Source organism: Choloepus didactylus, chromosome 25 (genome assembly GCF_015220235.1).
Source record: "Choloepus didactylus isolate mChoDid1 chromosome 25, mChoDid1.pri, whole genome shotgun sequence".
NCBI classification, from domain to species: domain Eukaryota; kingdom Metazoa; phylum Chordata; class Mammalia; order Pilosa; family Megalonychidae; genus Choloepus; species Choloepus didactylus.
Window position 1 is genome coordinate 3,160,496 of NC_051331.1, and position 25,717 is coordinate 3,186,212.

The 25,717-nt window shown below is 47.3% G+C and overlaps 1 protein-coding gene across 5 annotated transcripts; it reads right to left on the minus strand.

Moving 5' to 3' along the window:
• Positions 1–390: 390 nt before the first annotated feature.
• On the minus strand, positions 391–14,384 carry LOC119520472 (cytochrome P450 4F2-like). Of its 5 annotated transcripts, XR_005214187.1 has the most exons (14): positions 14,230–14,356; positions 13,438–13,666; positions 11,515–11,659; positions 9,357–9,410; positions 9,139–9,266; positions 7,201–7,322; positions 6,148–6,418; positions 4,998–5,064; positions 4,677–4,806; positions 4,045–4,198; positions 3,460–3,593; positions 3,300–3,364; positions 3,046–3,128; positions 2,578–2,637 (listed from the first exon to the last, which is right to left on the minus strand). XR_005214187.1 is itself a non-coding variant. In XM_037818358.1 (13 exons), the coding sequence occupies exons 2-13, from the start codon at positions 13,633–13,635 to the stop codon at positions 2,439–2,441; spliced, it is 1,596 nt and encodes a 531-aa protein (XP_037674286.1). In that variant the 5' UTR covers positions 13,636–13,666; positions 14,340–14,384; the 3' UTR covers positions 391–2,438. The 5 variants fall into 5 exon arrangements, 4 of the variants coding, with proteins under 4 accessions (XP_037674286.1, XP_037674289.1, XP_037674288.1 ...); XM_037818358.1 differs by lacking the exon at positions 4,045–4,198 and having other exon boundaries at positions 391–2,637; positions 14,340–14,384; XM_037818361.1 differs by lacking the exon at positions 4,045–4,198 and having other exon boundaries at positions 391–2,637; positions 13,438–13,646; positions 14,340–14,376.
• Positions 14,385–25,717: the final 11,333 nt, after the last annotated feature.

Here is a 25,717-nt window from a genome sequence, read left to right on the forward strand (position 1 = left end):
TCTGTAAATATGCATTACTTTTAGAAAAATAAATATTTTAAACCAAAAGTCTAATGACAAAGAAAAACGTATCTGACTTTCAGCTTAGAAAGCATGAAGTATTTTTGCATTTCATTTTGCAGTTTTCCTTTCCTATCTTGAGGCCAGTAATCTCCCCCCGCCCCCACTCCGTCCGCCTCAGTAAGGCGCTCTGGCCCTGAACTCTGTGCTCCAGGCGTCTAAGGGATGTACCTACTCGGGCGTCCCCTGCAGGTCGGGTATTGAATCGCGGGGAGCGGCCGCTGTCCCAGGTGCTGAAGGAGGCAGCGCCTCTCCCGCGGCCTCCGCCCTCCCCTCACCTTTGCGGACCTGTGTGGCCTCCACTTCACGGAATATCTGAGCGAGATTAAAGTCCTGGTCGTGATTATCTAGGATATGCTTTTGCTTTTTTTTTTTTCTTTCCCCAGTTCTCAGCTTCGAGCCAGCGTCACATCAAAGGCTCTTGTACTTCTCACATACAACCGGGAATATTTTGAACTTACTAAATAAATTAAGATGGCTTTCTTTAGCAGCAGATTGCCACAGTTGGCAAAATTTACATTTATTTAACTCTTGTGATTTCTATGGCATCGTGAAATTCTAAAAAGGAGGGGGGAAATCAATCCCCAATGAAAATTAATGCTTATTTTGCACTAAGTCACGTTAAACATGCTGCTTCATTCAATCTTCACAAGCCCAAGAAGACAGATGCTGTAAGATAGAAAAGAAACTGAGGCATAAACTGTCTCCAAGCCAAGCAGCTAGTAAATAGCAGACAGGCATTCTAACCCTAATATTTACAACTCCAGGGTGTGATGGATCCACCACCACAGGACCCTGCCTGCTTCCAGCTTTCTGCTCCACAATCCAAAAAGTGCATTATTTGTCCTTGTGGCTCATGATGGTGTTCTAGCTGCCACATCAATGTGCCAACCAGCAGGAAGAAGGAAGTGGGGAGACCTGACAGAGAGATTGTCACAGGTTCCTCTTAAAGAAAGTCTCCAGAATTACCACAAATTCATCTACTTCTCCATAAGTGAGAGGACGCAGTTATATAACCATTCTAGCTTCAAAGAAGGCTTCAAGTGTAATCTGTGATGAATCTCATTACAAATGGATCAGGATGCAGTGCACCCAGCTAAAACCATAGATTCTAAAAGGGCTAGAATGCCTCTCAGAGTACACAATTGGAAGTCACTGGCACAGTCCACCCCATAGCAACTCACTTATACAATATATACCCCCTTTCCCCTATAGAGAACATACTCACATACTCCTAAGGGAATCAAGCAATAATTCCAACAGATACCTCCATCCAGTTCAAAGACTACAGTCACTGGGTGAAGTGCAATCATCCCCCTAGATCCTGATGTGGGTTTTTGTGGGTCTGGAAATCTCTGAGGACAATAGCAATTGGCAGTCATAATACATTGAAGAGTAGAGTAATGATCAGGTCCAGACAATTTGAAAACCCACATGCGACTCCCCGTTTCCATTAATCACAAATGTGGTTATTTGAATTAACCTTCCAATATTTTAAAAACAACATTAGAAGCTGAATACTTTTCCAATCTTAGTAAGTGAATAAATGAAGTGAAAAGACCAAAAGGAGTTGCATTGCTCAAATAAAAGTTGAAACCTAGAGTAAAATGAATGTGAGTTTTACTTCTACCCTGGAGGCATTTCTCAATTCAGAAATATGTGAACCTCTATTTTGATGGCCTCATACTAAAGGGACAAAGAATCAAAACCCAGAGGTATTAGAAGGATCACCTGGCACACAGTGGGGACTCAGCTAGAATCTTCCAGGCTGCCTGGGCAGCATCAGGGGGTCCAGAGGAGAAGAGGGAGGAGACTCTCTCAAGGCAGTGGAAGGGGATCACTGATGGGATGACTAGGAGGGGGAAGACACATGGCTGGGGCCATTGGGAACAGCAGGAAGGGAACTGTGATTCCCAGAGAGGCTTTCAGGCTGGGGGCTGCAGCTCTTCTCTCGCTGTGTTCTGGAAATCCAGGCACCTTTGTTTTGGGGCACCCATGGCCCAGGGGAAGGGGAATCACCACCGTGGGATCTCTTCTTCCAAGAGTTGGAGCCTCAAGCTTGCCCCTTAAGTCTGTCTTTAACCCTGGTCCCTCTCCTGCTCAAACACCTTCCACAGCTCCCAATGGCCCACAGAATAAGGTCTGTGATTGGGCTCCTGGAGAGCCCACCATCGGTGTGGGGGTCCATTGTGGACAGCCTGCAGGGCAGCCAGGACTTAGACTTGGAGATAGCAGGCCCACCTCTCAACAGTCACCATCACCCCTTGGATCCCTGCAGAGACCAAGTGCCCCACGATGAAGCTCAATGAAGTTCCGACAGAGAGGAGAGCAAAGTTTTCTTCCAGGATAAAGGCAGATGGATGGAGTCAGGGATCCCTCTAAGGCCGTGTGGCGGGGGATCCCTGCAGACCAGTGCTCAGCGGCTCCACCCGCAGCCAAAGTCCCTTCTCCGTGCGCAGGATCAGCTCCGGCTTCCTCCGAGGCTCCATCTCATCCGGCAGGAAGCGGAAGCTCAGCAGCGTGCGCGCCAGGACCACCTTCATCTCAATCATGGCGAATGTCTGCCCGATGCAGTTCCTGCAGGCAGGATTGGGGCTCATACTGCGCCTGGGACTCCCAACTGGACCCCCATGGCGCCTGGATATGCCTTGGGACCCCTGCTCTCTCCCTCAGCCTGGGAGGCAGAAGGGGGGCTAACTGTGCATGGGACCCCCATGTGGTCGTCCGTGTCCCGAGCTTGGCCTGGACTCCAACCCCAGCTCAATCATCAGATGTGGAGGAGGGGACGCTGAGCACACCTGGGACCCCTCCTTGGGCCCCTCCCCCTTTCTCCAGATCCTTGCCCATCCCCTCAGGGAGTGGAAAAGAGGAGGTTGAACTCTGACCACCTGGAACCTCCCCTTCTCCCACAATCAGGCCAAGACTGAAACCCGGACCCCCACCACCCATCTCCCCATCCCCACCTCTGACACCTGCTAGCCTCACCTGGGACCTGCTGAGAAAGGAATGAAAGCCAGAGGTGACCTCTCCTTGGTGTTTTCTGGGTCAAAGCGGAAGGGGTCATAGACCTGGAGGTGGATGAGATACACAGCTGGGGGAATAGGGGTCTCCCAGGACAGCAAGCCTTCAAGAGGCAGATGTGTGTATGATGGGGGAGGTGGGTCTGATTTCCTGGGTCAGGACCCCGCACCATCCCCCAGTTCCCTATAGTGTTTAAACCAGTGGGGGAAGATCAGCACCTCAGGGTTGGGCCAGATTGATGGGTTGTGATGGGTCCCGAAAATGCTGATGAGGCAGATAACACCTGTGGGAGAGGAGGGGGCAGTCAGGAGGAGGACCCACTGCCTGATGGAACCCCTTTCCTGCCCAGGAGCCTCCTCCACCTGTCATTGCAAGCACCTTTGGGGATAACACGGCCATCCGGGAGCACAACATCCTGGGTACAGCAGCGGGAGATGACGGGGACTGGGGGGTGCAACCGCAGACTCTCCTTGATGCACATGGTCAGGAAGGGCAAGTTGGCCAGGTCGTCCCTATTGAAACCCCCAACAGTTGTCCTGGGAGCAAAGACAGACTCCCCCAACCCCTGCTGCCCTGTGAGAACTGTTCATCATTTCTTTTTGACTCTCATTCCCTATAACACAATAAATCCCAGGTAGAGCAAAGATTTGAGCATTAGAAAAGCAGTATCACAAAAGAAACAGAGAAAACTTAGCTGGCTAATTTTAGAAGTCATTCTGAGAAAAACCCACCCCCCAGATACCATCCATGGAAAGCTTAACAAATTTACATTAAAATAAAATATTCTTCCTGGTAAGAAAACATTACCAAACTACAAATGAGTAAGAAAAGCGTGTCCAATATTCTAACATTGTACTAGAGATCCTAGCTAATCAAAGGGTCTTTGATTCACCAGGTGCACTTCTAGGAATTTTTCCTGCAAGACACAGGTCTGGACCTGTTCTCCCACCAGACTGGGAGTACCTGGAAGGCACAATCTGAGGCTGGATCCTTCCTGTACCAGAATGAGACCGGGAGCAGAGGTGAGGATGAGGAGCAGGGCAGGATGGATAAATGAAGCAGGTCTTTCTCAACTAGAGATGGAAAACCTTCACCCCCAGATATCTCCTGTGAATCACTGGAATGGACCAGAGGGTAAGAATTATGGGGCAGAAAAGAATAAATATTCAGGAGAGTGAAGATCTTTGGAAAACTGATTTCAGGGGTAAAACCATGGGAGAAGAGGTCATTTGTACCATGTCCCAACCAGCATCTGCCTTTAAATATTGCCCCTAATTCTCCCAGAAGTCCTGGGAGCTGGAGACTGATCCCATATTAGTGGGAGAAACTCACTCTTGGAAAGAAGAAATGAACCATTTAAGATCACTTGACAAACTGGTACAGGATCAAGTTTTCAAAACCAGATGTTTCTCACCCAAAAACCTACATCATTTCCCCCGACAGCCAAGCTGGGTACTGCCCTGCCTCTGGGCTCTGCTCCTAATTCCACTAATCGATAATGGAAGAATCAGCGAAAAGACCTACTTCTGTTCCCATCTGGGAAGCAGCGCCAATGAGAAAAGGTCAGGTAACAGGCCACGAGAATCTGCCCTCACCATTCAATCTCCTCTGACTGACGGTCCCTCAGGAGCTCTCGCACCTCCTGCCGGCAGCGATCCTGGTATTCCGGGTGCTTTGCAAGGTTATACAGGATCCAGGAGAGGCCGCTGGCTGTAGTGTCATGGCCTGAGGAACAGCCAGCGAGACTTCAGTCTCTGGGCCGATTCAGCACCATTGGGCGGACAGCTCCTTTACCTGAATGCCCTCAAGGAGGATGGGAAAAGGATACTGCAGAACGGTAGTCCAGGTTCCACCCAGCAAGTCCCTTGGATGCAGACACCCCTTCCCCCACCATAATCCCAAGCTGGTACACTCACCCCCAAACATGAAGGTTTCAGCCTCTGCTCGGATGTCCTCATCTGACAGTACCTTCCCATCTTCATCCTGGAAAGGAGGCAAGACTCCCAGAATCACTCCAGCTCTGAGAGTCTTCCACCCTAACTGACACATTGTCTGAAGATCCATCACAATTCCAGAAACGAGGATCACCCTGTACTTTTAGAACTCACTTCCTCACCATCCCCACAGACCCCACCTCACAGGCCACCTCCCTATTGTTCTTGCTTCATGTTTGACCTTCATGAGGAATCAATGTTCTGTAGGAATATTTTCATGTTTCTGCATGAGAGCTTCTGAGATAAAAATTACTGTCAATCTTGAAATGAGAGGAGCGAATGACAATGTGCCTTGGAAGTTAGAAATATGCCTGCTCAAGACACATTATCTCACCATCTAGGATAGTGAATCCATAGAATCCTTTATTAACTACCCCCAGTGGGGTCATAAACTAGAGACTTAACCTTCTTGCTTCAGGGAACTTGTTTACACGCCAGAACAAAGGTCTTGGTATCTATCTATCATCTATCTATCTATCTATCATCTATCATCTATCTCAATCTCCCCCAGGAGGGTAGAGGGGCAGATGTGATGTGCCATCTCTACTGTATGATCTCCAAGTCCTCTGCTGTAGTGCAAACTCTACTGCATTTACAGTTGAAAATACTGGCACATATGTTTCCCTTGGAGTAATTTGAGAGTAAGGAAGCATCACAATAATTCTACTGGGTATTGATGTCTAATACATCTGCCTATATATATACACACACACACACACACACACACACAAACACACACACTTGCATATATATGTGTGTCACACACAGACACTTGCATATATGTATATGTGTGTATATATATATATACATACACAAACAAACTTCAGCAGGGTAACTTATTAGCTTGTAATAAGGTAAATTCTCATACCCTTCACAGTTTCAGACTGAAGTTTTCCCTGCAGGCTACATTCCAGAGAGTGACTTCCAATATGCATTTCTGCTCCACCTCTCCCATCCTCAAACACCTTCTATGGCTCTCCAGTACCCTCTGAATTGAATCCAAGTTCTTTGATCTGGCATTTGAAATCAAGTTCCAGTCTAACTCTTGAATTCAGATCCCAGAGAAGCCCACCTTGGCCATCAGAAGCACATCGATGAAGTCCAAAGTCTTGGTCCTGGCCTTGTCCATGAGGAAGTCATCAGCACCCTCATCAGGGAGGTTGCGGCGATGCTCCTGGATGATGGCATCTGTGAAGTCATGCACCAGCTGGCAGGCCCTGAGGAAGCGCTGCCCATCAGAAGTAAGATGGTACAAGAAATCCATGTGCAGTAAGATCTGCTGGTGCCGTTTTGCAGCTAGGGCACTTAGCTCCAGGATGACTGCAATATATTGGCTGGGCTTCCTACAGGAGGAGGACATAAAGGGAGGGAACAAAGTATCATACCCGAGTCTTCAGGAGTACTCCCCAGCCAGAAGCTGGGAGCTACTTCCCAACAGGAACCTGAGCATCCAGGAGAAGAAGGTCCCAGAGATACATGGTGGGAATTACCTAAGGGGCATGACTCTCCAATCTTTCTTCTGCCCTGTATCCCCATCTCATTGAATTGCCTCCTGGACTCCATGTACCTAGGGCAGAGCTTAGACTCCATGACTATCTCTACCCTCATGCCCAATATTCCGTCATATCTGACCTGCCCCCAACCTCTCTGCCCATCTCAGACATCATCCTCTCAACATGGGCCCAGTCCTCTCCCTGGTATCCTCATATCCAAAGTCAGAACAACTATCAGAAGTCAGACCTACACAGAGACAGATCTCCAAAGCTCTGTTCTGACCATGCCACTCATCTGCTCACCATCTTCCATAGCTTCCTAGAAACTTCAGGATAAAGTTTATAAATCTTTGTCTGGTTTCTGAGAGCCTTAAGATCCAGCCCTCTACATCTCTCCAACCCCAATTCCTAGGTGCATCCATGTGCTGATCATCCTACTTTGCTTGCCTTTACTCAAATATTTGTACTACCTGTAAATTCCTTTCTTTCTTTCTCCCTTCCCTTGTCCATCAATGTCCAGCTCTCACCCACCTCATCCAGGAAGGCCCTTTGGATTGCTCTGGCAGTCATCCCTCCCCCACCTACTCCCTTGGGTCAATGGACCAAGTTCCCTGGACCTGGTCAGAACTCACTCCTGGCAGTGGCTGTCGAAGCTGAAGACACATTTCTGCAGACTGTCCAGGGTCATGAGGCTGATGTGCTCAAACATGTCCAGGTGGGCACTGCCCTCTGAGGCCAGGCGCTGCCACTTGGCCTGGCCAGAGACAGGGGAAGAACTGGGGCTGGGCCATGTCTGTCCAGATCCCCTTCCCCAACCCCAGCCACCTGTCTGAATCCAAAGTCCTGGTCTTTCACCCCAGATACCCAGATTCAGGGAGGACCAGGCTTGGGTGGGAAAGATGTCACTATTAGGAAATGGAGATTCCATGACTGTGATCAGGGGACATAGGCTCATGTCCCAGCTCTGCCCCATGTGCTTGGTATGTCCTTGGATCAAATCATCATCCTCCCCTGGTTACCAGTTGCCAAAGCTTTAGTAACAAATTAGATGACCTCATTTAGTGTCAGAGAAAGTAATAAACTTAATAGCTGAATGATCCTGAGCCTCATTTTCTTTATTTCTTTATTCCTTTTCCTCTCTGAGCCTCAGTTCCTTTATTTGTAATAGGGCAAAAATAGACTATCTCAACCACTTCAGGTTATGAAAATTAAATTAGACAACATATTTCTTAGAATGGCACCTTTTCTGACATACAGTGAAAGCTTAATAAATGGTAGCTTTCCTTATCTTCACCACCACCACCACCACCATCATCATCCTTGTTATAGGCTGATTGTAAAAACATTTCCTCTGTTGGGAGAGGCAATCCATCATAGGGCCCAAGTAACACTTCACATTCTTGCTGGTCACACCAAGAATGCAAGGACCTGAAACTCTACCTGGACTAATTCTCAGAGTTGTGTTTGCAGCAGGCAACCTTGAGGGATGATATAATGTCTTCCCTTGGACAAAAACAGGTTTGCTTCTTTTTTCCTATTAATGTGGCAGATTCCATAAGCCTATAATGCAATACTCTGCATGTGCAGGCATCCATTTGGGCATATTTATGTCACCCTTATTAGATTTGGGTGGCTTCAAAAAAGAATACAAACCAACATGAAGCACAAGCTGCTTGCTGTGCCATTAATTGGAAAGTCCTTTGTCTCTGACCCAAGAGTCTCATGTCTTTTGGCAGAATCCATGAAATAGTTACAAGCGAACTTATCAGATTACAAGTAGGGAAAAAAACAAGCAGTTCATAAAATCTTTGTCCACAGTGTTTCACTTTACCCTATATACTCACCTTTGCAAATTTGCAATTATTTCTATGAGGAAGTGAAACCTATTTCCCCACCCTTTGATTCTAGGCTGGTGGTGTGACTTGCTTGGTCTAATAAAATGCAGTGATAATAATGACATGGTAATTCTAAACCTAGGCTTTTAGACACATTGCAGTTTTCTCTCACTCTCTGGGAACCCTGTTTCTGCCATATGTGCAAGCTTGGGCTGCCTGCTGTCAGACAAGAGATCACATGAAGGAAAGTCCAATTGTCCCAGTGGCGGCCATCCTAGGTCAGCCTGGCCTAGATCCAACCATTTGAGATAGGGGAGCCTGGACTGGCAGATCCACCTACCTGACCCCAGATTCATGAGTGAGCCCATCCATGTCCTGCAGAGCCAGTCAATTGACCCATAGACTTCTAAGCAATAATAAACTCTTATTTTATAAGGAGTGCTATTCTGCACTTTTCATCATTATCATTCATTAGTCCCAAGGATTCTGGGAGGGAGATTAAAACAACACCTTCTTATCATGTACTGTATACTAGAGACATGATTCCATTAAATCACCTTGATCACCCTTAGAATAGAGATCATTATCCTGATTATGTGGATGAGGAAACTGAGGCACAGAAAGAAAGAGCAATGGCCTCACAGTCACCCAACAGACACCACACTCCAGACCAGATGTGTCTGGGGTCCCTTCCATCTAAGGCTTCATCTAGAACCATGGGTTGAATGGACTCACATGCATGATGTTCACGCTTTCATTGAAAATCTTCATATAGGGCTTCAGGACGTTGAAGTGGAAGGCAGGTGTCAGCATGCGGCGGTGATGGCTCCACTTGTCACCGGCACTCAGCAGAAGCCCATCCCCTAGTAGAGGCAGCCATGAGCAGTGGGAAAGGGCATCCCTTCCCTGGCCCCCAAGGATGTCCCCAACCTCTGTTTCCTGCAGTTACTCACCCAACCAGGGTTTCAGGAACTGGTAGAAGACCGCAGTTTTGGGTGCGATGGTGGCTGACAGAGATTCACCATCAGAAGTCATGGATGGGATCAGGGAGGGACTTCGGGGGGGGGGGGTGTCTGCCCTTTCTCCCACCAAGCCCAGCATAGCAGGAATGGGTCATGCACAGAGGAAGCAGGGAATAAGGGGAGACAAGGGGTGAACAGACCCAGCTGCAGCAGCAGAAAAGAGCAAACATTGACATGAAACAGCATCCTCTATGTTGAACTAAACACCATTTGACATGACTTCAGGTCTCCCTACAGATGTTCTCTAGACATAATTAGAATATGGTCTTGTTCATGTCCCCAAATTCACCAGATGTGATCCAGAGATACCTTATACCCGCCTCATACATTTTTCAAATAAGGTTCCAGACATTACTCAGAGGGAACATGGGTCCAGACACATTCTTGCATTGACATCAAACAAGACATAAACATGACTCAGACGTGAACAGGAGGAGAACAATACTATCACACTCAGCTTCTTTGGCAAGACCCAGATGGTCCCAGACATGACCCAAAGGTTCTTGGCCACAGCTGAGCCCCAGATATGACTGAGACAATGTCCCTATGATCCCAGGTATAAGCAGACATGACCAATGTGGCTACACAGAAGATGTCACACAGACTCACTGTAGACAGGACCAGACGTGAACAGTGGTCGGGATGTTGAGGATATAAGTGGTAGGAGGCAGCAGCTGTGGCTGATGGGGGATCTACCTGGAGCAGTGAGGACAGGCTTGATGAAGATGGGGTGGAAGATGTGGATGATAACATGATAGGGCCCCACCCACCAGCAACACACCCCCTCATAGGGGCTCACTACCCCTATGTGTAGAGAAGACCTTCTTCCAAGCTCTGAATATGGGGAGGAACCAAGAGGACGAAATTCACATCCTTCCAGGCTGCCCAAGTGAACCACTTGGATGGCAGTGACCCAGAGCTGAGTCCTCTAACCCGGCCAGCTGCTCATCCTCTCTGCACCTTCTCCTGGGTCCCACAGCTCACACACATTTCAGGGTCCCTCAGTTACAGGCACAGAAAAGGTCTTTCCCCATTCAGTCCACAAACATCACAATCACCTTGGTTTCCTTTCCATTCCCATCTTCCCAATAAGGAAAAGGAGTTTGTGATGATGAAGTCACTTGTGAGAGTCCTTCAGATCATAAGTGGGGTGCCTGAGTCCCAACCCCAGGTATGTCTGAATCCAGGACCTGTGTTCTTAACATGCAGACTCTTTTGTGCCACCAGATCAACAGCTCTGAGAGTCCGAAGTCCATGAAGGCTGGACAATCAGGGACATGACGATTGTCTCGGGAAGTGATCTTATGACCCAGGCAAGGACATGGGTGATTTATGAGAATGGGAACTATGAGGGAGTGTAAACAAATTGAGCTCTTGGGACTCACTGTTTACACCATGAGGAAAGAGCTGCCTTGAAAGTAAGACTGATGCAGAGAAAAGTAGAACTGAGATTTTGAGACAGACTTGTGATGACATCTTTTGAATCTTGGATCCATCTGTGCCTGAGGATGGTTCTTCCTGGACTTTTCAGTCAATAGATTCCCTTTCTTTGCATAGACCACAGCAACTAGAGACCAAGGGCACAGAAATTACCACTGCTCCCTGCACCACCCTGCCTGCTGCATGAAATTTCCTCGTCATTGTTCCAGATTCAGATGCAGCAACTCCTCCTCCAGGAGGTCTTTCAGCCTGCCCAGCAGAAGCCTTGCATCTCCTCTGGGCTACCCCAGCCCATCTCTCTCTCTCTCCCTCTCTCTTTCTCTCTCTTTCTCGCCCCATTCCTGACCACACAGGGTTGAGGGTATTTGTATCCACATCCATCTCCCCAACACTGGGGGTGCCTCCAGAACTTATTTTTGATTGATGCCTCATATGACCGCAGTAGTGCCCAGAACAAGAGGGCAGGGAGGCCATGATGAGATGGGGGTTGGTGAACATATAAAAGAAAGAGAATGAGAAAGACAGCTGAGATAAGGGAGCAGATGAGGTGCTGGTATCCCCGCAGAAGCCCTCGCAAGCTTGGGGGTGAAGGGTCTCAACACCCTTGAGATCCCCACAGTGTCCATCACCACAAGCTCTGCATGGTTACCTGAGGCATTGGTGACACACCGGATGAGGTCTGGGTGGTACAGAGTGATGATAGGGATGATGGGCCCCAGCCAGGACACAAGAGCCTTGGGATAGGTGGCCACCAGTTGAGCCACCTGGGTCAAGCCCTGCTCATCGTTGTTGACCTGCAAGTGAAGGGGGTACAGTCGCCTTCTGAAGAGGAGCCACTGGCTGGTCCCCTCCATGCCCCAGTTCAGCCTCTGCCTAAACAGTGTGTAGGAGCTCTTCAATGATGGAGGGAACCAAGTGTCCTGGGGCCAGAAGATCCTGGAGTCTTCAGGCCCAAAATGTGTGATCCAGGGCAGACACAGAAGACATGTTCTCTGCCCACTGAGAGGCAGATTTTGGGTGGAGAAGACAGATGTTCTCATCTGGTAGAGTTCCCAGAACAGAGGGTACCTGAAGAGGAGAACCTGTGTGGCAGAGCCCAAGGAGGAGGAGGTCCTGTAGGGAGATCCTGTAGGGAGGTCTACAAATGGGCAACTTCCAGCCTTGGAAGCCCCCCGGGTGAAGGCACGAACTATGACTGTCTATCAGAATGGGGGTCCCACTGGGAGGAACACCTGTATACCAGGCTGGGTACAGAGTGTCTCTGTGCACCTTCTCCCTGAACCTACAGACATGCCCATTGATGGGGCATTCACAAGTAAAGAAACTGAGGCCACATACCCTGAAGTGGCCAGGTGAACTCTCCTCCCTGGTCCCACAGGACACCTAGGCTGCTCCTGGCAGGTAGACATATGTCGCTGTCACCTTTGTGACCTGTTACCTTCTTCCCAAAGACCCTGTGCCAAGGATTCAATGTGCTGGATGAAATCGATCCAGAGAGGGAGGGTGACAGCAAGAGGGATGGGAAGAGGAGAATGGCGATCAGGACCAGCCTCCAAGGACAAGATGGAGGCAGAGCTGCAGTAATTTATGACAGTCCCATGGCCTCCAGGAATTCCAAGACCCAGAATCTCAGGAAATATCCAGGAAGAACATGGGAGGGGAGAGTCACCCTTTCCCAAGCTATAGTCCTCATGCCTGGGAGAGAGGGAGCTAGTTAGCCTTGAGCATCCTACAGCTGGTGTGGGGGAGAGGAGCAACTGGGAGTTCCTCCCTCTGGCCTTGGATGACCCGAGGTGGTCATGGCAAACTCAACCACTAGAACATCAAACATTTGTTGAGTGCCTACTGTATGCCAGCCCCTTGGCTGAGCATTGCAGATAGAGTACTTGACCCCAGTCTAATGGGAGAGATATACAATTAATTAACCAAACAATTAGACAATTATCTGTTTAAGAACAAGTGTGAACAAGGCCAAGTCATGGGAGAGGAATGTCAGGAGTCAAGGAAGGCTTCTGAAAGGGGAGGTGTCCAGCTTTTATTCAGGTTTGGCAACAGGGTCATTAGCACAACTTGGAAGCTGAAGGATCCTACAAGAGGGGGAGGTGTCCCAGGAGGTGGGGAATGGGGAGGCTGCTCCTCTGGCCCAGCTGTGCCCCTTGGCCCAGAGAATGTTAGGTACTGGCCTGAGGTTCACTGAGAGGACCAAGGGTGCAACCAGATCCTGGACTATGCCCCTGAGGAAGGATCTGTGTTCAGGATAGAGACAGGACAGGGCAGGTCATAGGCTCCATCCAGCCACCCTGGGAAGCTGCACTAATGGGGACAACAGGCAGGAAGGTGACCCCAAGCAGGCTTGGAGGAGGTGGGGGTAACAATGAGAGAAAGGCCTCAGGGCATGGGGTGGACCAAAGAGGAGAGAAATGGACCTGGAGCGTAAGTGAGAAGAGAGGGGCTCACCTTGGTCTCCCTGAATTTCTGCTGTCCTGGATTCAGCCCAGGCCCCATCTCTCAGCCCCTGAGCCCCATTCCTTACTCCTTGGATGTCCCATCCCAATCCTGGCACCCTACTCACCAGGCCCAAGTGACCCAAGAACCAGTTCCGCTTTGGGTGCTGGTGGAAGCATCGGAGGAGGCGGCTCTTGTTGTAGAAGGCATAGGCCCAGGACAGGGCACGGGCCAGGAGCCAGGAGGTCCCGATCAGCAAAAGCAGCAGCCATGGGGAGGGGCCCTTGGGCCCGAGTCCCAGCCAGGACAGGTTCAGCAGCAGCATCCTCAGGAAAGCTGGGACAGAGGGTGAGCTTCTGAGGGCGAGGAAAAAGGATGGTGATGGTGGGCTTGGAGGGAGAGAAGGGTGGTTCACAAAGGAGAGAGCCAAGGAGGTGAGCTGCAGGACAAGGGAGAAGCTGAGAGGGGGAGAGGGAGTGGCATACGGGGGAAAGCAGAGAGGACAGAGATGGGGAGAGGGAGGGAGAAAGGGAGGGAATAGAAGGGAGACAGCGAGGGGGACAGACAGAAGGAGAGGGAGGGGTAGAGGGGATGTATGGGGACAGGAATGGGGAAAGCAAAGGGGAGGGATGAGGAGAGGGTGGAGAGAGAGAGAGGCTGCCCTGAGCCAGAGCAGGGAGAGCTTAGGGATGGGTGAGCCTGGGGCTGAGGGAGGGAGGAAGGCCCAGGGAAACTCAGGGAGCAGAGTCAAAGTGAGAGGAAGAGAAAGACAGATAGACAGAGAAACAGAGACAGACACAGAAAGAGACAGAGAGAGGGAGAAAGTGAGCAAGAGAAATGAGAGATACAGCAACAGAGAGGCGGCTGGAGTCCAGGAAAGCCCAGAAGCCAGAGCAAGGAGGTCAGGGGGAGCATTTACCTGATAACAAGCAGCGCTCTGGGCCAGCCCACTCACCCAGGCTTGGTGGCACCCCTTCTCTATGAGGGCCAAGACAAACACCCCCAGCCCTGCCACCCCCCGGCTGGCACCTTCTGTCAGAAGAGACTTGTCCAGTGCAGCCTCTTCCTGCCTCTTCCTGGGACGTCTTTGTTCCTGGTCTCTGGCCTGGGGAAAGCTGGGAGGGATGGGGCTGAACCGGCCAATCCCCATTGGCTTCCTGTCTCCTCCCTGCCTGGCACCTGCTCAAAATCAGAGGGGGGGCAGGGTACTCACAGCTGCTGAATCACTGGCTCAGTGTCACACAGCATGGGCCAGAGATCCCCAAGGCATAACACCTGCCACCAGAGGTGGGGAATGAGCTGGGGACAGAGGACAAAGTCCCTGGGTCCACAAGTTCACAGCTACCCTGCTCTCTCCAAGGCCAGGGTGTGGTGGGAAAGCACAGGAGTTCAGGGGCCTGGCGAGCATTGCCAAGCCAAGTCCTTGTCCCAAAATGCCTAACAGCAAATGGGCCAGGAGGGGGTTGTGCAGGCCTCTCAATCTGTCACAAACTCAACCCTGACTCCAGCCTTCCCAGGAACAAAGAATCCAGCCTCGCTGGGGATTCCTGGGATCAGATTCTGCAGATAAAAGGCACAAGTCGGCAACAGCACACCTGGAGGGCTGGGCTCAGGTTCAGGGACCAGAGAGGAGGATGGAGGGAACATGGGGGTCAGCCTGAGGGGGGCCATGAGTGGATGTGGTCAAGGCAGGGGACCCCAGAATGGGTGCCCCACTCTGCCCCCTTCTTGCTCTAACTATGGCGGCACTGGCACTTTTTGTGGCCTCGGTCTTCCCATCTGGAAGTGAGGCATAGGGAGGGGCCTTAGAAGGGGAGAGGAAGTTTCCTCAGGAGATGGAAGGATCAAGAGACTGAAAAAGTGGGAGAGAAGTGGAGGGGCTGGCAACTAGGACTGGAGATGCTTGTGTTCCAGGTGTTGCACATAAAGTAACCTACTCTGTGCAAACAGATTTGCATAGTGTGCTTACTGTGTGCCAGGCACTCTTCAGAGAGGACCTACTGTGTGCTGGCAGTCACATAGAGCACCTACTATGTGCTTGGTACTTGCCATGGAAAACCTACTGTGTGCTGAGCATCTTTATAGAGCACTTACTAAGGGCTGAGAACTCTTCACAAGAGTGCCTACTGGTTTGAGGAACTCCATAAAGAGCACCTACTGTATTCTGGGAACTCTACATAGAGTGCCTACTGTGTACCAGACAGTCTTCACAGAGCACCTACATGTGCCAGGAAATGTTCACAGAGCATCTACTGTGCTCTGGCACTCTTCATGGAGGACCTACTGTGTTCCAGGTATTACTGTGTGCCAGGCCTCTACATAGAGCACCTACTGTGCTCCCGGCACTACAGTATTCCAGCACTCCTATAAAGAGTGCTTACAATGTGCTGGGCAGTCTGTACACTAGGCTTACTGTGTGCCATATTTCTGCACATAGAACACCTACTGTGTGCCAGGCACTCTTCATAGATCACTTACTGTGTGCTGGGCAGTCTGCATATTGTGCCTGCTGTATGAGGAGTTTCTACACACAGTGTGCAACTACTGTGGGCTGCACACTCTCTATAGCGCAAAACTGTCTACTGGGCATTTGTCATAGAGCACACCTACAATTTGCCAGGAACTCTACATAGAGCACCTACTGTGTGCTGGGCACTACACAGTGCATCTACTGTGTGCCAAACACTTTACATGGAGCACATACTGTGTGCCAGGATTCTATTCAGAGTGAACCTCCTATGTGCCAGGCACTCTGCATAGAGCGCCCACTTTGCACCTGGTTTCGACACAGGGTATGCCTGCTGTGTACCAGCCACTCTACATAGAACATCTACTTGTGTGCTGGGCATTGCATGGTGTACATACTGCGTGCTGAATACTCTACAATGAGCACTTACTGTATGCTGGGAATCTACAGAGTGCATTTTCTGTGTTCCAGGTGCCCTTCATAGAGCACCTACTGTGTGCAAAACCCTCTACATAGTGTAAATACTTAGAGCACCTACTGTGTGCCAGACACCATATAGAGTGTGTCTATTGTGTTCCATGTACTTTAAATAGAGCATGCCTACTGTGTTCCTGGCATTCCACACAGTGTGCCTACTGTGTGTCTGGCATTTTACAAAAAGCAAGCCTACTCTGTGATCTGTAGTCAGCTAGAAGCATGCCTACCCTATCCCAGGCATTCTGCACAATGTGAACCCAATGAGTGTCAAAAACTCTGCCCTCAAGACAACGTCCAAATCCTCCCTGCCACCCTCCTCTCAGCTTTCTAGGCCAGCACACAGAGGCAAGTCAGAGAGACCCAGCTGGTGGCATCCAGAGGAGGGGAGATGCCCATTTAACAGAAGAGGAAACTGAGGCTCAGAGAGGGGAAGCCGCTGGCCCAAGGCTGCATAGCTGGAACGAACTCTGGTCTGCCAAACTCCCAATTCCAAACCCTTTCCCTCTGCCATGCTGTCCACCCCCGTTCTCCAGGGACATTTCTGATGATAGAATCTAAGCACTGAAATGGTCTCATGGGGGAAATACCTCGAAGTCTCACGCCCCTGCCTGGCTCCTTCTCCCACAACCAGGATGGAACCCCAATGGGACTTGTGCAACCCTCCTGTTCCTCCTCTGCTTCTGGTCAGAATTCCCCCAAGGGGTGGTCTCAGGTGAGGGAGAGCTTCAAGAATGAGTCTCCTGGGAGACCTACTATGGTAGTTCTTAGCTGTTATGTACCTCCGAAAAGGCCATGTTCTTTCAACCCACTCTTGTGGGTCCAGACCTACGATGGGTGGGGCCTTTTGATTAGGTTATTTCAGGTGAGATGTGACCCTGCCCATTCAAGGTGGGTCTTAATCCTTTACTGGAGTCCTTTATGAGAGGATAAGATGCAGAGACACTTGGAGGGAGCTCAGAGGGAGAAACATCCACAGAAGCAAGAGGGACCCACAGGAGCTGAGAGAGAGAAAGCCATTGGAATCAGAACTCAGGATGGAAGGACCAGCAGACTCCAGCCATGTTCTTCCCATGTGGCAGAGGAACCACATATACCAGCAGCATTTCTTCAGAGAAGGTATCTTCTTGTTGATGCCTTAACTTGGACATTTTTCACTGCACTACAATTGTAACTTTTAACCTAAAATATCCCCATTGTTAAAAGCCAGTCCATTTCTGGTATATTCCATTAAGGCAGCTTTAGCAAACCAAAACACGTGTTGGAGAGAAACAGTCCAGAGAGAGTTAGGATGTTGGGGAGACCCCAAACCTCCCTTTTCCCACCCACACTGCCTCTTCCAGCCCAACATGGCTCCAGACATCAGGCAACAAATCCTGGCTGGAGCCTTCAGCAGGATGCACTGCAATCCCTTTTCAGAATCCCCACCCACTCTGCTGTGGAAGACTTCCCCAGACTTTGATAACTGAGGCAGGGTCCTGGGAGGCACAAAAGAAAGAGCCACAGATGATAGAGGGGCTCAGCTCACTGCAGACCTACTATGTGCCTGGGGTGGGCTGGTAACCTAGACCAGGAATGGGGGTCACCACCAGTAATAGCCAACATAAGCCATGGAAACTGTTTTAAGTCCTTTAGGTACATAGCCATTTTGTTATTTTTCCATTTCACAGATGAACAAAATGAGGCTGAAAGATATTTAAACGACTTGCCCAAAGTCACACAGCTGGTAATTAGTAGATTAAGATGTGCACATGGGAAGCACAACTTCCCACATCGTACCCTTAAGCCTTAAGCTGTAGCCCTTCCTGCTTGTAAAGGGGCATTTGGTAGCACCAACCTCTCAAGATAATGGTATGGATGAAAAGAGTCAGTGCATCAAAATGCTTAGAACATAGTAAGCACTCAATAAATGCTGGTCATTGTTGTTGTTATTCTTGTGGTCTAACCATCCCACAACCTTGCATTATCATGGTCACAAGCCTGTTTTCCTAGAAGAGGAACTGGAAATTGAAAGAGTTGAAGCAACTTGCTCCAGCCACACAGCAAATTATGTAAATGAGGCAGCACAGGTGACAGCAAAGCCTTGCACATAGTAGGCACTGATGAGATATCTAGGGAAAGAAAAGGAGGCTTGCAGCCTTGAGCTCAAAGGCCCAGCTACTCAAAGGGTGGTCCACCAACTTGCACCATCGGTTTCACCAGAGAGCATGTCGGAAATGCAGAACCTTGAGCTCCCACCCAGAAATGCTGAACCAGACTTGCATCTTAGGAAGATCTGCAGAGGATTTATGCACATTTACTCATGTTTGAGAAGTGTTGCTTTAAGGCCTGTGAATGCAGGCTCTGCAAAGGATGCTGGCAGGAATGTTTTACCCTCCATGATTCTCAGTGTTTTTCCCAGATATAAAATGAGGAGAAAAATCTATACTTCCCAAAGCTGTTCATTCAGTCCTATGTTAAGCACCTACTGTGTGGTCTAGATGCTATAATGTAGCAGGGAATAAAGGAGACAGTCTAAATCATCAAGAAGCTTACATGCAATGGTGGACAGGCAATTATCCAATAAACGAGCCAGAGTCTATCAAACAACCTTCGTCCATTGCTGGAGGGAATGTAACATGGTGCAGCCACTTTGGAAGACAATTTGGCGGTGCTTGTGGAGACAACTAAAACATAGAATTACAGTATGACACAGCAATTCTGCCCCTAGGTGTCTATCTAAAAGAATTCATACAAACACTTGTTCAAGGATGGTCAAAGTCCAAAGGTGCAAACAGTCAAGTGTCCATCAACAGATGAATGGATAAAGAAACGGGGTCTGGCCATGCAATGCAATATTATGCAGCCATAAAAAGAAATAAAGTTCTTATTCATGTTACAACATGGATGAACCTTGAAAACATCATGCTGAGTGAAATAAGCCAGACACAAAAGGCCACATAATGTATGATTCCATTTTTATGAAATGTAAGGAATAGGCAAATTCATAGAGACAGAAAGTAGATTAGTGGTTGCCAGGGGCTGAAGGAAGAGGGGAAAAAGGAGTGACTGCTCAATGCCTATGGGGTTTCCTTTGAGGTGATGAAAATACATTGGAACTAAAAAGAAGAGTGTGGGAAACTGAGTCTTCCATGTTGCCTGAGGCATATCTAGAGTGGTGGCTTGGAACACTAAGCCACAGGCCTGCATGGAACGCCGTGTGGGCCCGCCCTGTAAAGATATGTGTCTTGTGACTATGACGACAACGTTTACCATTGTCCTAAACCTAGATTGTTCCTTCTGATATGCAGCAGGATGTAAACATAGGTATCTGGTGGGCTCTCCCGAGCCTGAGGACATTTAGCATATACTCCCCAATCTTCTGAAATAAATAACTGGAGCAAAGGTGCATTATCGTCCACTTAGCACGAGATGCAGTGGGCCCCCTGCTTCCTTAATTCTTTACTTTGTGTCTGTGTCTCATTCCTGCACCGCCCTGTCAGCAACAGAAGTGATTGCTGCACAACCTTGTGGATGGAACTAAATGCCACTGAATTGCAACTATAAAATGGTTAATGGTTAACTTTATGTTATGTGAACTTTACCTCAATTAAAAAAAATCAGATGGTGATAAGTGATGTCACAGTGGGTGGGTGCTTAGAGCATCTCACCTTAGGCCAGGGGTCAGGGAGGGCTTCCCGGAGGGGGTGTCTTGGAGCAGAGACATGAATGAAGAGGGAGAGCCTCCAAGATTGGGCATGGTGGGTGCAGCACGTGTGTGGGTTTTTGATCCCTGGACTCATGCTGAGTGCACCAGCGACCAGGACCTCAGTCTGTGTCCTGGGGAAAGTCAACGTGGGCAGCAGAACCTGGGCCAATATTCAACCAGAAGTGGGAATGGAGCATTTGCTACCTGTAACCAAGAGATCAAAACCCAGCAGGTGTCTGCAATCTTGAGCAGGATCCATTGACCAGACATCCTAGGTTGCTGGATAAGGAGAGGAAAAGTGAGACAGTGTGAGAAGTTGGAAACTCTCAGGGGAAGCTCCCTTTTCTGGGAGCTCCTGCCAGAGGGGCTACAGGATCCCCAGTGGTTTCTCACACCAGGAATGGCTCAGCTGCCATATCACGCATGTGTGACTCATGGTATATCTCCAGTTGGTAAGGGACAGAAGGAAACACATATGGGAAGACTGACGCACATTCTTCTCCAGGGTCCTTGCACCCCACACTTGGGGCTGGGGGCAAATGTGTCAGAGCAGTGGGGGCTGTGACCTGTGAGTGACCAGCTTTGGTCTACGAATCTGTAAAATGGGCTGACAAAACTTCGTGGGGTGCAGGGAGGATTTCATCAGACACAGGAAGACAGCGTAGAAAAGATAAGTTCCAGAATGATTTATGTGCAAAGATCCCATCTGTATATGAAACCTATGAGTCTGTGTGTGCTCACATGTTTGTATGTGCACTGAAAAAAGATCCAGAGGAATCCACAGTTACAATTGAAAGAGAATTGGAGTAAAGATCATTTTAACTTTCTACATGTCTCTATTGCTTTGTTTTTCACACTGAGCTGATACACCTTTTATCATTAATAAATATTTAAACTGGAAACAGGAGCAGGGGCAGAGGGTTGGTGAACAAAACTGGTGAGAGTTTGTTGGATTCCATCACACTGAGGACACGCCTCCCAGGAATCCGGGGGCCTCTCTCAGGCCAGCGTGGAGGCTGATCCAGGACACAGGATGGACAAAGTTGCTGCTATCAAGGTGCTCGTGTCTGATGGGGGAAGCCAACGGGTATTGAGACCAAGTCAGATGGTGGCGGCAAAGCCCCGCAAAAAAAATGAGCAGGTGAGCCAGGCTAGAAATGCCCGAGGGGCTGGTCTGCATGGGGTATTCAGTGTGGGTCTCCCCAAGAAGGTGACATGGAGCAGCCCTGGATGACACGGAGGAGGGCACCAGGCCCTGTAGCTGCATCAAGAGTGTAAAGGCCCAGCAGCATGTGGGGAAATTGAACGACCTAAAAAATGTGTCCGTTCTTGCTTCCTTCATCAAACATGCTGAGATAAACAGAGCAGTTGCATTCAGGGTACATGAGGGAAACAAGAGCCAGTTTTGCTGGAAACCCTAGTTGGTGATGAAATCTGGTCCAACATTCAAGCTGGAAGAATTTGCACGTTTCACTTAACAGGATAAAAACAATGAGATTCCTAACCAATCCCTGAAGCCATGCCGAGGGCCGAATCTGTTGGCAAGGTTGCTAGCATCCTCTCAGAGGTAGCAGAAGTTTCCAATTTGGGAAACTCAAGAAAAGTTCGGAAGACACATGGATGATGTTTGTAGGGGGAAGCCAGTTCTGAAAACTCGAACTCAAGGAGAGTCAACAGGGGTCAACAGTGTGAGAGAGGAAAAGGTAGTTTCTTATCCAAAAGCCAAGAAAAGGCGACCCCACGAAAATCATGCCACGCCCCCTCCATGTCTCCATTCATTCACTGTCATGGCTTTTAGAGGCATCTCAGAGCCTGCTGGGAGTGGGGGAGGGGAAATTTGACACCCCAAGTAGACATCATTCTTTAGAGGGGTTTCACTGCATAGTGAAGGAAAGAAATGTGGCATCTGGTGGTGGGAGAAGGAGATCAAGGGAGGATATTTAAGCTTGAAAGAATAATAGCATCACTTGTATTCCAGTGGGAAGGATCCAACAGAGTATAGACCTGAATATAAAATCTAAAACGATAAAACTCTGAAACAAAAATATGGGAGAATATCTTTGCAACCTTGAATTAGAAAGTACTCACAGATAATATATAATCACAATAGAAAGAAAAAAAAACAACAGGAAAACTTAAAAAACTATTTCATACAAATTTGACACTTTTGCTCTCAAAAAGACACAAGAGAATGAAAACCCAAGTCACAGGTTAGGAGAAAATACTTGCAAATTGCTTATCTAGCACAGAGCTGCTATCCAGAATACATAAAGAACTTTTGAAATCCAACAGTAAGAAAGCAAACATACCCAAGGAAAGGAAATTAGCAGAAGACGTGAACAGACATTTCACCTAAGAAGATACACGGATGGCAAATAGGACTTGAAAAGATGGCCTACGTCACTACTAATTAGGAAATGTAAATTAAAATTGCATGATATACCATTGCATGCCTATATGAATGGCTTTTAAGAAAAACTGAAAACACCAAGTGCTGACAAGATTGTGGAACAATGAGAACTCTCATATGTAACTGATGCAAATGGAAAATGGCAGGCACTTTAGGATACGTTCTGGCAGTTTCTTGTAATGCTAAACCAACACTTATCATATGACCCAACAATCACATTCCAAGAGAATGATAATATTTTCTTACAAAAACCTGTACGTGAATATTCATAGAAGTTTTCTTCAAAAAGACAAAAACTGAGTTCAGCCTACATATCCTTTAGCTGGTGAACATACAATGGAATACCACTTAGCCGTAACAAGAAACAAAGTATTGATGCATGCAATATGAGTGAGGTTCAAATGCATTATGCTAACTGAAAGAAGTCAGATGTCAAGGCTACATATGTAGCATCACATTTATGCATTTACGTAGCAAAATTATAGGAATGGGAAAGGTCAGTGGTTTCCAGGGATTAAGGGTGTAACTAGATTATGACTATTAAAAAGGGGCAGCACAGGAAATCTTTTGGGATGATGAAGCTGTTCTGTATCTTGATTATTGTGGTGGTAGTTATACAACTCTAGGCATTTTTCAAAACTCAGAACTGTTCACCAAATAGAGTATGTTTTAATGTATGTAAATTTAAATATAATTTTCAAATGGCGTTGAAGGTGATTGCATAAATATACTATGAAAAGATACTCAAAATTAAAAGTGTTATCCAAAAGTGAAGAATCTGGCAAATGAGGGACATAAATATTTTATTTATTGCATTTGATTATTTATGTGAGTGATTATATTACTTGTCAAAAATACTGAATTTAAAATTTAGGCACCACCTGTCAAAGAGTCTCCCTGAGTAAGTCTTGGGTGATTCTCCAAGTGATGCACCTTGGGTTGAGACACACTTTCCTTTGTAATTTTGAGGCAAAACCCCTAAAGCTAAGCTGATCAAATTTGTCCATGATCAACCTCTACCTGAGTGATTTTGGACAGGTGAGTTCACCTCTCCAATCAATAGGACTGGTGTGAGAATGAAATGAGTTTTTACCTGAGGCAGCAGAGTGTTTTCTTTCCAATTCTCATTGGTCTACTTTTGTTATGCGGTCAAAGAAATCAGTACCTTTCAGGGTCTCCAGGCCATACATGTTATACAAATGGTGTTTAACCACACCTCCATCTTACATGAATATGTGTATCCATTGTCATAAAGATGAAATTTCTACTCCAAAATGTATGTATTCAAGAGTAACTCAATTTATAATTGGCAGAGCATAAAGAAAATTCATGCAAAATGAGACAAAATTAATGTTCATATTATTTTCTAGCATTAATTTCAATTTAAAAAACACAGTGTCAGGCTCATTTCAATAGGTGCAATGTTTTCAAGGTTCCTTCTTGTTGTATGTATCAGAACTTCATTCCTTTTTATGGCTGAATAATATTTCATTGTATGTATATGTGACACATTCTTTATCCATTCACCTGTTGATGGACATTTCGTTAGTTACCAAGGGTTGGGGAAGCAGAGAATGGAGAGCTATCGCTAAAAGTGTACAGAGAGTCTCTTGGGGTGATGACAAATTTTGGAAATAGATAGTGGTGATGTTTGAATGACATTATGAACGTAATTAATGTTCCTGAATTGTACCCTTAGAATGGTTATAATGGCTGTTAGTTCAGAGCCGTTCAAGAATCCACAAACGCAGCGAGTCATGGTTTAAGTAGAGAATTTAAGGTTTATTAGAGGAAGAAAGCAGAAGAAAGCAGGTGGGAGCTATCAGAAAAGAAAGAAAGGAAAAACTGGCTCTGGCCCTCTATCTGAGAGCAGCATTTTTAAAGGAAAAACCCATGTGGGGAAGGAAGGGTGTTGGGGGAGAAGGGTCTTGCTGAGTGTGTTCTGGGCCTTGATTGGGTGGGTGTCTGTCAACTTCTAGGCTGATAGGTTGTTAGGATTCTAGCCCATTATTCTTCTCAGAAAAGCAGCTACATTATCTGTCTAGGGAGAGCAGGCCTTTCCAGTTGTTTGTCCTACAGAAATATCTGATCTTGCTTTCACCCGCCTTTTGGGGTTGGGGCACCACTGTGGTGGGGACAGCCTTAAACAGCCTTCATTCTTTAGTTTATGGGGCGCCTGCTTTCTGTGAGATAACCTGCGGGGCCTCTGGGTTAGAAACACCTTCTACATCTTAGTTCCTTTTTTTCTAGGATCTAACAATGGCAAACTTTATGTTACATACATTTTAACACAATAACAAAAAATGAGTGGCTTGAATACTTAACATTTAAAGATTTTAAACACACAGAATGAACTTTCATAAGCTTACTTAACATATTAGAAAGATATTTTATATTATAAATTATAAATATATATTTAATACATAGGAATATATTATTACATGAAAAACCCAAATTAACACAGCACTGTGTGGTAAAATAGAATTTTTAAGCAAAAATATTACATGTGCATAAATTTATGAGTAAATAAGGATATATTTACTAGTAAAAAGATGAAATGAAAATTAAAAACTGAAAGGATATGCAAGAGAATATTAACAGTGATTATTTTTACGTGTTGTAATTGAGGGGGTTTGTCTTACTTTCACTTTCATTTTATTTTTTCTGCAAATATGGATCTACTTTTAGAAAAATAAAAACATTTTAAACAAAAAGTAAAGACAAAGAAAAATATATCTGACTTTCCGCTTGGACTACGTTAAGTATTTTTGCATTTCATTTTGCAGTTTTCCTTTCCTATTTTGAGGCCAGTAATCATCCCCTACCCCCACTCCATCAGTCCCAGTAAGGCGCTCTGGCCCTGGACTCTGCTCCAGGCGTCTGAGGGATGTACCTACTCGGGCGCCCCCTGCAGGTCCGGAGGTGTCGTGGGTGGGGATGGGGGTGGGAGGAGGAGGAAGAGGGCGGGCGCTGTCCAAGGTTCTGAAAGAGGCGATGCCTCCGCCCTCCCCTCACCATTGCGGATCCGCGTGACCTCTGCTTCACGGAACACTGGGCAAGATTAAAGTCTTGGTTGTGATTCTCTAGGGCATGCTTTTGCTTTGTTTTTCTCTTTCCCCGCTCTCAGCTTTGAGCCAGCATCTCATCAAAAGCTCTTGTACTTTTTTATATGCAGCTTAGAATATTTTAAACTTACTGAATAATATAAAAATGATTTTCTTTACCAGCAGATTGCCACAATTCCCAAAATTTATGTTCACTTAACTTTTGTGATTTCTACAGCATTGTAAAATTTTAAATGTGATGCGGAAAAGAGGGGGTATGTCAACTCCAAATGAATGTTAATTCTTATTGTGCACTGATTAATT